General features: G+C 43.8%; 1 protein-coding gene across 8 annotated transcripts in view; it reads left to right on the plus strand.

Annotated features, from left to right (window-relative positions):
- The first annotated feature begins 353 nt into the window (after window positions 1-353).
- Window positions 354-13,425, plus strand: part of RBBP6 (RB binding protein 6, ubiquitin ligase) — a 28,329-nt gene continuing 15,257 nt past the window's right edge. For 4 of the 8 annotated variants that reach the window (XM_023937020.2, XM_023937022.2, XM_023937023.2 and 1 more), the window contains exons 1-4: window positions 354-584; window positions 6,266-6,365; window positions 8,228-8,266; window positions 8,901-8,937. In XM_023937020.2, coding sequence (XP_023792788.2) covers window positions 419-584; window positions 6,266-6,365; window positions 8,228-8,266; window positions 8,901-8,937 — 342 coding nt within the window. In that variant the 5' untranslated portion in view covers window positions 354-418. The remainder of the gene's footprint in view (window positions 585-6,265; window positions 6,366-8,227; window positions 8,267-8,900; window positions 8,938-13,425) is intronic. The other 4 variants (XM_023937021.2, XM_086853774.1, XM_086853777.1 and 1 more) reach the window with 1 other exon arrangement.

Genomic DNA, 13,425 nt, shown 5'->3' on the forward strand with positions numbered 1-13,425 from the left:
ACCGATCCTGAAGCGAGCGGAGCGGCGCCGGACCGAGCGGGCCCGAGCCCGAACCCGAACGGAGAGGGGCCGGGCAGAGCCGAGCGGGGCCGAGTCCCAGTCGAGCCCAAAGCGAGCGAGGCCGAGCCGGAACCGAGCGGGGCCCGGCCCGGGTCGAGCGGGGCGGAGAGCAGGAGCCGGGCGGGCGCGCCGCGCTCGCCGAGGGCCGCGGTCGTTGCGGGGCGGGGGCCGCGGGCTCGCCACGATGGAGACCTGAGGCCTCCCAGCCCCGAGCGCTGAGGCCGCGGCCCGGCCATGGCGCAGCGCCGCGGGCTCTGAGCGCCGCTCGCCGCCCCAGCGCCGCCGCCCCGGGCCCCGCGGGCCCTGCCCGACCCCCGCGGCCCCGCCGCGCCAGAGCGGGCGCCGCCCGCGCCCCGCCATGTCGTGCGTGCATTACAAGTTCTCCTCCAAGCTCAACTATGACACGGTCACCTTCGACGGGCTGCACATCTCCCTGAGCGACCTCAAGCGCCAGATCATGGGCCGGGAGAAGCTGAAGGCGGCCGACTGCGACCTGCAGATCACCAACGCGCAGACCAAAGAAGGTGCGTGGGGCTCGGGGGCTGCTGCGGGTCAGAGCTGTTCCTTTGTAGCTGCTGCTCTCGCCACACCGGCCCAGCCGAGCGCGGGCTCCTGTGCCTCCCTGCTACAAAAGTTCTGCTTTCCTGCAGTTGTAGGTAAAATGGAGGGGGGAGGATGTCTTAGCATAACAAGCCAGCTTTCTTTGAAATCTGGCAGAGAGATGTGAAGGTGATAAGAACATAGCACGTGGCTTATTTGAATGGGGAAAAAAAATTGTGTTTGATGACTGAACTTTGTCTTCAACTTCTTTTTGCCTCCCTTCACTGGAAGGTGCTTTGCAGCATTTTTTACCCGCCTTTCATTGAAAGCAAGTGCCCATTGCAGTAATTGCTGAGAAGCAACAATTTGTTTTGAGTGTGTGAGTGAGTTACAAATCCTGCACACCTTTAAAGTCTCTTGCATAATCAGCGTTCTGTGTAGCAAAATTACTCTTGGGAATTCCTGGTTAATGTGAGTTTTCCAAACAAAAGACACTGTAATTTGGATGCTGCTGAGCATCATTTCATCGTTCTTGTCTAATTTATTTTTTTTTCTTCCTGGCACTTAGTGTTTGCTGTATCAGGGCAGTCCCAAAGTTTTATGGCAGAACATTTACAGTGACTATATGTAAGAAATGTTCTTTGGGAAGTCATAAATTCGTTTAAATCTAATAAATAGCGCTTGATTCTGCGGTGTGAATATGGGGTTGTGTTACTATGATGCTTCAGTTTGGTAATCTGCCATCCTGATAAGCTTGAATGTGATTAAAGACTTCAGAGTGTGACTTTTCAGAAATAAAAATAATTGTATTTTCATTCCTGCAAAGTTAAACCTTTTTATTTCCACCCCTGTGGTTCTGTGTCTCAGTAGTTCTTTTCTTTAAAATATGTACTGGTGGGTTTTTTTCTCTTTCAGTGTTGTGTTGAAGTTTAAACAGAATGCTCTGTAACTTCAGCCCTGACCTTCAGAGGGGTTGAAGCATCTGTTTATCTACAGATATTTAAATTTTTTCCAGGAGAGTGTGAAGAGACTTCCCAGCACAGCATTAGGGGTGCAGGGGATGCTGTTCTGTTCTGTAGTAAATGTAGGTAGAGACACAGCTCAGAAGTCTTGGATTTTTCTAACAGTCTGGAATAAAGCTGTGGAAAGCTTTTGGTTTGATTTGCTGGGAGGGCTGTGCTGAGGAGGGAGGTCCCTGCGCTGTGCCCGGAGCTCTGGGGCACTCTGGGCTCCCAGAAGCAGCGCTGATGTTGGGCTGAGGGAGCAGAGCCTTGGCTGGGAAGGAGCTGGGCTGGAGCCCCAGAACAACTGCTCTGAAATGGGCCAAACACACGGAGTTTGTTGTAGCAGGTGAACAGAAAGCGAAGGTGTAAGAGGAAAAAGATGCTTGTAAATGTCACCTGTTAAGGTATCACTGCAGCATCAGTGGTACCAGCTTCACCAGGGTGTTACTTTGTTTTCATGTGTAGCCAGAGTTGGAGAACTAAAAGCGTTTGCCTCACTAGGGGCTGTTACACGTGGTGTTGCCTCAAGATGAAGCTAAAAAAGGATTGTCCTGGATCCCACAGGCAGATTGTGTTGCACTTTAACCTCTGCAAAATGAGTATTAAATTTTAAGTATATAACTATGTAAAATACATCATTTTAAATTCTATATTAGTGACACAGATGCTTATTGAAGCTTTCCTAAGGGTGTTCTCCATGTGAAAAGGCAAAAATCCCTCTGCGGTTTGCAGAGCATAGCTAGAGAATGTATTTCCAAAATTTATGGCTGTCAAATATTTGGTTTATATGCATAAATGTGAATCTCAGTTTCTATTAATCAGATGTAGATGCTTAAATTTATTTGCAGAAATTAAAATAACAACTAGACTGGGATATTCTGCCTAAATAGGATGTTAAGAATTCTTACGTGTGGACATAAGTATTGGCTTTTTATAACTTTGTCTATTTAGGAGTCCTGAGTAAATGTTAAAATGATCTTTGGAAAGAACAAAATGAGCCATGGGTGGAGATGTGCTGCATATTGTGATTATTCCAAGATTCTGGAAGCTTTTATGGTTCTTGAGCTGTTGCTTTTCCTAATTGAAAGCTAGTTATAGGAAAACTAATATAGGCTAAAAGTACACAGGATTTTAAATATCAGTGGGGGAAAAAAGGATCTGATAGACTGTAAGATTCTGGGAATGCAGAGTGGGTGGGTAGGACCAGTTTTATGTAGGGGGTTCCTCTTCCATGCTTGCTATCAAGGCATTTTCTCTAAAGCTTTCACTCAAGAGTGGTGCTTTTAAACTTTCCTCTAGTTCATTGGATCTGGGTTTTTTTACCTGTCTTCTATAACAGATGTTCCCAGAATATTGTGGAAGAGCTGCAAGCTCCACAACTGAGGTTTCTTGAGTGCTCTTTCCTGTGCTGTGACATTCTGAAACAGAACACTTGGAAAATGTGCGATACTTGGCAAAATAAAAAGAAAATAAACCCAAAACTTTGCTCTGAACTGGTGTGGGATGGCTGGGTGGTTTTAAGGCAGAAGAGTGCTCAGGCACTGACACCACAGCAGAGCCAAGAGGACCTTAAAGCAGGGTGGTGTAATGCGATTAGTGATTGGAAGTAGGGTGGATTTGATGGACTCATCCCTTCAGAGCAGTGCAGGGTCTCTTGTGGGACACAGTGCAATGGAGATTCCCTGGGCTGGTTGGCCTCCTGAGCCAGCTTGTTCCAGAAGTAATAATCTGCCTGCTGTACATGAGATCAGGGATTCCTGTTCTGGGGGAAGCAGAAAATCCAACAGGACTGGCCCAGTGGGATATTTCAAGGCTGCTTTCATAGCCAGCTACAGCCATGGCTTGTCCCAAAGTGAGCAAGTGGTGGTGATGAGAACAGATTTAAATCCTGTCTAGGGAGAAAATGTGTTCCAGGGAACTCCCTGTGTTCTGGTGGAGACAGCCTGGCATGTTGGCAGGCACTGCAGCTCTTACCTGCACATCCTTCCCCCAGCAGCTGCTTAGCAAGGCTTTTCCCTGCCCTGGCACACCTAGGCTTGCCTCCCAAGGACTCCTGCTGAGTTCTGTACTTCACCTGGGTGAAAAACCTCTCAGGGTGCTCAGAGTTACTTGGGCAGTGCTTTCAGATGAAACTGTGGGTGAGAGCAGGCCAGCAAATACGTGAGAACTTTTGTCAGTAACTTGTTTATAGCATACATAAACACAGACTAAAACTAGCAGAAATTCTTATAGTAGATAAATTTAAAAGTGGGGGGTTTTAAATTGCTCATTCAATGTGAAGCAGCATAAACTTGCCAGGAAGTCTGAGCTCTTTTCATTTAGCTCTAAGAAGGTTGTGGACACTAATGTAATAGTTGATGTTAGATTTCTGTATCAGTGTGAGGGAGCAGTCAGGGTAGCTGCTGTTAGCTAATTTGCCTTTATTCATGCCTTGAAATACTTCTTTTTCTGGACTCTTTCAAGCTACTAGTTTCTTGTGGGATAAATAGCAAGTTTTAGACTGTTGTGTCTCTTCTGCTCTTGCCTTTAATATCCAGATCTTTATTTTTGTAGGCATTTTGGGTTAGCTGGGTACTTTTAATCACAGCTCAGATTGACAAATTCCAGTAGCCACTTCCTGGCCATCACTGGTGGTAAAACAAGTTTGTGCTATATGGGAGTGGGAACAACAATGTTGCTGCCTCCAGCTTTGAGCATTTCCATTGGAGCTGTGCTTGGACAAGTGTGAGCAGTAGCTGTGTGGAGCTGACCTCACTGCTCACCCTGAGCTGTGGAGTCATGGGGAGACAGTGACAGGGCTGTGCAGGCCCTGGGAGGACACTTGTGAGTCTGTGCTCAGTGCTGCCCATGAGGAGTAGGTTCCTGTTGGGAGATGCCAGTTTAACCTGAAAGCGTTTTTGTGAAGCCACTGTTGCTTGTCTTGTATCTCTGAAATCATGGTCTAGTGATCTGGACCAGAAAGAAAGGCCACTTTTGGCTCTGGTCCACAAGTAGAAAGAGCTGCTCTGGGCTTCTAGAACTGCAGCTGGCACCATCTTCCAGGTGTTTGTCTCAGCCTCAGCACTGCTTGAGCTCCTCCATCAGAAAACCCCGGTGCAGCCTCTCTTGACAGGTGGCTGTGTGAGGAGCAGAGCTCCAGGGCTTGTGTCAGGATGTGCCTTCTGTAAGAGCTGCTGTTTCTGTCACTGCTAGTTCTTTCACCCACAGTTTTAAACTACTCTGCATTCCAGAGGAGTCTCACTCTTTGGTTCCCTGGGGGGAAGATCAGGAATTAGTTTCAGCTAAATGATTTCTCAGTTTTCTGAAGAAATGTTTTCTTAGTTGGAAATAGAAGTAAAATTTTAATTTCATGGTTGAAGTGATGTCTTCTGCTAGGTATGTTTTGGTCTAAGGGAGGTTCCTGCCTATAGGAATAATATACTGAAAAGTGGAGCATAAATTGTGAGGTACTTGTATTTAGTGTGTGATCACTGAGCAAACTCATCCTGATAGAGCTTGACTAGATACACAACAGCTCTGAATTTCAGAGCAGTGTTCTGATTCAGTCTGCAAAGGTGAGGGATTGAAATAACTAACACTGCAGGCACATCACCGGGAAGGACTGCTCATGGTGCTTTACAATATTTAGTCATATCCAGCCTGTGTAGGTTCCATATAAAAACATTCTTATGGAGAGGGCTTTGCATTTTAAGCTTATTCAGATTTTGTCCGAGTTGGATTTTTGTTTGGGCCTTATGTAAAAGATCAGGGGGCTTTTCTTCTCTTCAGACAACCAGCACAGTAAAGGCCAAGGGAGAGCAGGGATGGCTCCAGACACATGCTGTTTTCCAGAGGCTTTCAAGGCTGCCTTCAGAAGTCATTTCGGTTGAGTCTCTCTTCTGTACAGAAAGTGAGTGGAAAGAAATTGTATCCCTTTGTTTAATTCAGACTGGATGGTGAGCTTAAGGGGGAGGTGCCACTTTAGTTTGAGCCACTTCTGTCCTACTTGTGAAAGCAGGCTCAGAAACCCTGAAGCTTTTGTGCTGCAGACTCCAGTGCTGCCAGTTTCAGTTGCATTTCTCTGTCAGGCCCTGAGCAGCTGCCCAGCCTGGTTGGGGATGGTGCAGCTCCCAGCCCAGAGCTGGTGGCTCTGCTGTTCTGCAGGGCCTGAGCAGGGCAGCAGAGGGGAGTCAGGTGTACTTAACATGCTGAAAGCATTGGTTCAGAGTTCCCCTGCTTTAGCTGCTGCCTGGTTTGCTCAGGACAAGCAGTCACAGACTTTAGAATCTGTTTTATGAAGGTGAAGCTTGGCTTCGGTTTGTTTTTCTCAAGACATCTCTTGGTTTTGTAGCCAGACAGAAGCAAAAATAGCTTAAAACAGATCAGGGAAAAACCTCATGCATTATCAGACTCCGCTTTAGTGTAATTTGAAACCATTTTGCTCTTGGCATTCAAACTTAACTTTAAAAACTGAAAATGATTTTGCTGCTTGTGTTTGATAATGAAACCTGAAGATTCCTTGACAGGTGCTGTTTGTGTATTGAGAGGATGAAAGCCTGATGTTATGTATAAAATTTTGCTTTTAGATCTGTAAAGGGATTCTCAAAAGTGCTCTGTGATTACATACTAAATATGTTCTTACAAATTGACTAATGTTTTTTCTGTACTGATGTTGTTTCCAGAATACACCGATGATAGCGCTCTGATTCCCAAGAACTCATCAGTGATTGTGAGGAGAATCCCCATTGGAGGAGTTAAAGCTACCAGCAAAACATACGTTATGTAAGTACTGCAGCCATTCTCTTCTTTGGGAGGGGTCAGTGTGCCCACCTTGTTTCTGACAGCATTTGCAGGGGCACTCAGGTTGTAACTTGCTTGTTAAAGCTGCTGCTGGTATTTGTTGTCATGGGATAGATTTCAATGTGTCTGTCCCAAAGGAGACTTAGATTTGTGTGTTCAGACACCAACAGTGGTGACTTTCAGGATGATTTTATTGAGTTTGCTTTGGGGTTTATTTTTCTGAGATTCAAGAGCAGATCCTGTTTCCTCTACATGGGGAGATTCCTTATGATATGTGTCTGCCTTTTAAACAAAGACAGTACACGTTGTAGCATAAACTTAGCATTTGTTCCTGTCTCAGAAGAGTTTGATTCTGGGTGTTGGACTGCCACCTGCGTTTGGGGGAGGTGGGGCAGGACATGACAGGTATTTTTCTGCCTCAGATCTGTGGGGGTTGTATTGTAGTTGTAGAGGAAAGACCAAGAGTTGCCAGGTGGTGAACCATGCAAACAAGCAGTTTCATTCCTGAGCGATTCCTGTGCACAAGTATCTGTTTGAGGCAAGAGAAAAAGAACCATACCCTAAAGGGTGCTGGCTTTTGTGCAAGTACCATGAAGGAATAGTTAATCCTGTCCAGACTCAAATCTCAGAAGCAGTTTAGCACATTGCCAAACATACTGATTACCTTTCTGGGTCTGTCTGTACCCAAGCTGGGATCTGTGCTCCAGGTTTCAATTCTGTATTTCTAAGGTTTACACCTGATTCTCTGTCCTCAGTATTGATTAAAATCACAGATACTCAAATGCAATCCTGACTACAGGATTATTGCTGCATTGATGTTTTCATACAGTCCAGATCTGTAATAGCTACATCAGCTGTGTTGGAATGGGCATGTTTTTCAACCTCCTTAAAGCCATGCCTCTTCACCACCAGCAGGAGATGTTATTAGCTTGTGGTTTTGCCATGTCTTTCAAACGTTGGTTCTCAATAAAATACCCTGAGGAGTTACAGTGTGTCTTGAACAAACAATACAGCAACATCCTGGTACCCATGAACCATTTGCAAGCAAAAAACCCCAAATGGATGTGGCTCTGCGTGTGTGTGTCACTGCAGGAGTTGGTGCAGTGCTTCCCAGCTGTCCCTCTGGATTCTGCACCTGCAGCTTTGTGCAGTGTGCTGTGTAAACACAGCCTTGCTCTGGGGCTCATGTCAGCTGAGTGCTGTCCTGCCAGTGCACCTCGCCTGCTGTTGTAAAGCCCTCCAAAGAGTCAAAGCTGGCATCAAAGATTCTGTCAGTACTGGGGTGGGGGGATCAGGAAAGAACAGCACTGCTGGGGTAGAGTTGAAAATTAACCAGGCAGATGAGCTTAGTGTTCCTCAGCTGGAAACACCGCAGAAACCACTGGTAGGGTGGTTAATGTTTGGGGATGGGGAGTGCCCTCTGGAATGGTGCAGAGGCCTTCAGAAAGGCATTACTCACCTTGCAGTAAATGGCTGAAGCAACTATTGTTTGGTAATCCAAAGTATTTCCGTGTACTTCCTCACCTTCAGGAGGTGTAATTGGGAGCCTGGGGGGTTTAGCAGGAGGTGGCAGGAAGCTGAGCCTCTCCATTGGCATGTGAATTCCCCAGCAGCTTTTGCATTGCTCCTGTTCATGGGATCTTTGGATGATGTGTGGATTGTTTGTTAACTCTCTCAGTGGCTGCATGTGTGGTTCATGATGAGGAGCATGCAGGTCCAGACCACCGAGTATGTGGAATCTCAGCAAGTTTTCAAATGTAATACATATTTCCTAAAATATTGTAACATATTCAAGATTATCTTATAGCAAATTCTGGCAATTAAGACCTTTTTTTTTGTCACAGGACTCCTAAATCGCACAAAATCCTAGAAACTACTTTCAGGTGACATTTCTACTACTACTTTTAGTCAATATAGCATATGTAACATGTTTAATATTTTGGCACTTTGATGGCTTAATATAGTGGATCTCTGAACACAGTGCTTGGGCTTCCACAAAGAAACACTGTTCTAGAGACTGTGCTGCTGACACTGTTATGTTGCCCCTTTGTCACGTGACTGTGTTTTTCACTTGAGCAAACTTGCACTTGTAGATTATCACTGTTCTTCCATAGAAACTGAATCCCCGTACCTGGTACCTGTGTGTGTGATACCGGGGATGTACATGCTGGCCAAAGCTGCCCCATGCCCTGGTAATTGATTATTTGAGAACACACAACTCTAGTACAGACTTCATGGATTTGATACTTAGAGAGCAGAGACAAAATGTCTGGGGACTTCCTCTTGCACTGTTGTGTTCTAGATCTGTAAGTCTTGAGTAATTTGTGACGATTTAGAAATGTGGTTTTGGGGGGGCTTTTTAGTTGCACCAAATGTACCGAGAGAGAACAGTTTATGTATTACAAATAAATGTTCACTAGAGTATTGGAGCATAATGTGATGTTCAGGTTCTAGAATCTTTGTGGTGGGTACAAGTGATTTGTTTTATATTCTGATCACCTTTATTTCTTCTTCTAGAAGTCGAAGTGAGCCAGTGAGTGGAACATCAAAAGCAGTATGTAAAAACACAATCTCACACTTTTTTTCCTACACACTGCACTTAGTTCTAAACAATGCAGCCTTTTATTAATTTGCCAAACATTAACTTAATATATTTTCCAGTAAAACCTAGTGTATGTTGTAAATACATTGTATTTGATTCAGCATAGTAAAAACTGGGTAATGCCATCATTTGCAGAGTTCTAATGTGAATATTGGTATTTGTGCCTAGTAATGCATTGTATTTCATATTGAATATGCCAGATTCTCTCCTGTATGACTCTGTGTTGTACAGATAATGTATGATCGTTTCCAGATCCTGTAGGCTCAAGGTTTGCACACTGAACATGGTGCCATGTTCTACATCTGTCTGTCTATAGCTAGTGATATGTATGTTTGTATAGGTTGTTGTGTGCTTTTTGTTTCTTGCAATAAAAACTGTTTGGAGTGTATTTTTTGCCATTTTCACATTGTATCACTTAGCTTTTGTTTTTAAATACCTTTTTTTTGCCTAATGGTTTTTGAAAATGTTATCAAAAACCACTGAGAAATCATTATTGTGAAACTTGGTGCTGTTCCTTACTTTTGACTTGGGGGTTCAAACAAATACAAAACCTAGCATATCCCAGTTGTTTTCAGGACAGTTCTGTGCAGCTAAATGATTCCTTCTTGTGTCCTTAAATATTTGGGTATTTGTTCCTAACACTGTATAATTGAAGTGATATTGTTTGGGCCCCCCTGAATACAGAAATGTCTTTAATAGCCTGACGTGAATTTCAATATCGCTGCTACACAGAGTGGTATTCTAAAGTTCTGCATTTGATCTCTCCCCTTTATCTGGTGAAGCAGTTTAGTTCAACAGTTTGTCTGCAAATGACAATATGTAACACAAATTTTGGCACCAAGTTAGAGCCTGGGGCATTTGGGGATGAAATCCCTGACACTTTTCTTAACTTCTGCCTGCAGCACATTTTTGGTCTGGGTGACTCCAGGGCTGGCTGCTGCTGCAATTCCCAAAGGTTAAGCCTTTCTTTAGTATACCACCACTTGGAATTCACATTTGCAAAAGGGCAGCATTTTCCTTCAGGTTTGCAAGGACCTGTACTGCTGCTGACATATAATCCCACACGGAAATCCGTGCCTGGTGATGGGCTAGATCTCAGTGTGCCACTTGGGTCAGTACTGTGTGCAACTGTGCTTTTCCAATAGTCCTTAGAGTATCAAAGTACTATTTGGTGGGGTTTATTTTTTATTTTTGTTTTAAGTATAACTGCTTCTCCTTCACTAGACTGGTGTGAGGCATTACACTAACCCTGGATCATTGGTTCTGATCACTTGATCAGCTATTAGGATAACTTAATCTAGAAATTCCTGAACTCTGGGGCTGTGTTCTGGGAAGAATACAGCCTCTGGTTCCCATGGAAACAATCAACTTCAAATTGAAAACTCGCTGTGTGTAGGTCTAAGACCACTAAATGTAACATCCATAATTCTATTGCTGATTGATTGCAATTCCTTTTGGAGATGAATGCCTCTCATTATGAGTTGGAGTTAGCTGAACTGGCCCAGTGACCCTAGCAGTTAATGTAATGCATTTATGTAAACCACGTTTATAGTATTTGATCTAATTCAGATGGGTTTTTATTTCTTGAAAACAGTTCTTTTTCTTTTTGTTTACTAGCATGTGTATAAACACAAACCACATGTTCATAAATAAAGTTAACATTCTTTTAGCCTCGTGTGTTCCCTGGCATGTCTGTATTACATTGCTCAGTAGCATCTTACCATAAGCTAACATAGATGTGTGAAAAGGAAAAAAGGAAAAATCCCAGAGTGGGAGGGAAGACAGTGTGAGAACTAACAGCAGGAAAGGAAAAGCAAAGCAAAGCCATTCCCTGGTGTGCTCTGACTGTCCCTGGTCTGGGAGGATGGAAGCCTTGCATCCCTCTGTACAGGCCCTCCCTCACTGGAAAAGCCCTGCAGCCTCAGCAGCCTCTGGGGCTGGAGACACTTTATTCTTAAAGTTAACTCAGATCTTGGTGTGGGGGGGATTGTTTGCTGCTTTTATTTTTTTTAATTTTTTTTTTAAAGCACACATATTTCTGCATGTATTTCAGAGCAGAAGCTGGGTCTTGTGTAGTTGCAGTAAACCACTAGGAATCTTGTCAGTTATTGGTGGAGAGTAAAGCTGCAAAGTTAAAATCAGTTTTCTTTTTTGAAAGGATGCACAAAAGCGTCTTCTTTGTAGTATTTTTTCCTTGTTACACTCTTCTGCCAGCTGCCATCCCAGCCTTGTCACAGCCAGGGGCAGGACGTGGGACATTTCTGCTCTAGGCTCGGTGTGTGGTGCTGTGGAGGCTGCGGCAGGCCCAGCTGTGCTCGCTGGTTCAGCTGTCGGGCACAGCTGGAGCTCCCTGGCTGAACTCCCTGTCAGCTCTGGCTTTGGGGGAAGCCCTGTAATTCCAGCAAGATCAGCCTTCTCTTTTCTGTCCCCTCACCCACTTGGCTTCCTGTTAGTTCCTGTTCAGTCTGCTGCACAACACGGGAGTTAAAACACTGGCTCTTGAGTTTAGGGTTTGGGGGTTGCTTTTCCTGGGTTGCTTTTCGGGGTTTTTTTGCAATACTTCTGCAGTGTTATCTTAGGGTTGCCTACAAATTCCATGGAGATATTGTTTCTACTTGACCATTTTGAGGGACTGCCAGGAAATACTTCAGTAGAAATTTAAAAGGAAAAACTTGCCAAAAATGTAGGATGGTTGAAAGATGGCCATGGGCAAATGCACTGAAGAGTACATTAATTATCTGTTTGCTGCTTTTGGTAACTGTTCAGTATCATCTCCTTTAAGAAATTAGACTGTTGCCTGCAGGCTGTATAATGCCAGCTTCTTTTATAAAAAAATAGAGGAGAGATTTAATAGTTTATTAACTGTTGTATTTCAGTTCCTGATCAGTACTAAGCCATTTAACACTAGAGCTTTCCTAATTTCTTGTTTGTTTCTGAAAAAACACAAAATTACAGCTGTGCCTGCCCTGAGAGAGCGCTGGCCTGCTTTTTCACGTGTAAAAGAGTGGCATATGGAGCATGAAGCTTCAAAATGCTTGTGCAGACCTCCTTTTGAACAGACCTAGGTACAAAGCATTCTGCAAGGAAGGAGAGGTGAATCTTGTGGTAGGACTTGCAGTGGAATGAAGGTCTTTTCGTCTAGATCTGTGTTCCTGTCCAAAGACACATTTTCAAGAGATCTTTAGTCAGTAATGCAGGAACCACTGTATGTGCTTGCCTGAAAACACAGAAGAGGAGCAGCTTACTGCTGTGAGGAATCATCTTGGGCATGGAAATACTTTTTTCCAGTCTGCTAAAACTGTTGACTCAAATTCTCTGCTACATTAGGTGGTAAAGGACAAGACCTTTTTTAAGGAAAGGTTATAATTTCTTTGCTGACCTGTTTAGTGACTTCTTGGAGAGCTATTCAGTTCACATTGTGAAATTCTATTCTGTGTTTTTGAGTAATTTACATATAATAAGCAGTGATTCAAGTGTCTTTCTGGTACTGTTGTGCTAGCTGAAGTGCTGCTCATGGCATGATATAATTCAATATACTGCAGAAGGAACTAGATCAAGTTATTAACCTTTTTATTTGTGGCAAAACTGCTCTTTAGCACTTGTTCTCTGGTTTCTAGCTTGAGGATGTCATTCCTGACTGCTGTTCTGTAGGCTGCTGGGAGGAAAAAAATGGAGACAGAAATTCCAGGCTTGTGCTCTGAATCCATGTTTTTATCATCAAGAGTATGCTTTGCACTTTCCTTTGTTCATTTAGCACTAGGCTGATATTAGAGATCAGGTTTGGTCTGATTGCAAGGAATCATCGAAATTCTCACTGACTTGGGTGGTAGGGCATGTGGTCTAGTAAGAAATCATACAAGAAATCAGTTTTCTCAATTTAATCTACTCTGTCATTATAAACACCTTTACAGAAATGATTTTAGCAGTTGGTTTTTCTCCAGACAAAGTGGCTGGTTGTGGCTGCTGTTCTAGATTGGCTTTTATTTGGGTTTATTTGGGAACTGACAGGAGGGGCACAGTGTGTGTTTTGGGGCTGCTGGGAATGGCCTTCATTCTGACAGGCAGATGTGGGTTCACAAAATCATCACTGTGTGCATATAGGAATGGTGAGACATTCACTGATTCATTTACAAACTACACTAAAATTATGTTACCTGGATACTTCTTCCTCAATTAAATACTTTTTTAAATCCTTTTTAGCTGAAAATTGACAGCTTCCTTACCCTTTTGACAGAAGTCCCTCTCTGAGATATTCTGAGCAATAAGTAGATCTCCAGTGGGGTTGGTTATTTTAGTTTCTTCTCATAAGCACGTAGGTTCTCTTAAGCCATCATAGATTTGGACTTTGTTTTGAATAAATACAAATTACACTGGGTTGGGATTTCCTTTGGGTAACACTCAGGGGTATATAGTGCAGACATTCAGACTATAGTAGAGGTT

The sequence above is a fragment of the Cyanistes caeruleus genome, chromosome 17 (assembly GCF_971803275.1).
Source record: "Cyanistes caeruleus chromosome 17, bCyaCae1.hap1.1, whole genome shotgun sequence".
Taxonomy (NCBI): Eukaryota; Metazoa; Chordata; class Aves; order Passeriformes; family Paridae; genus Cyanistes; species Cyanistes caeruleus.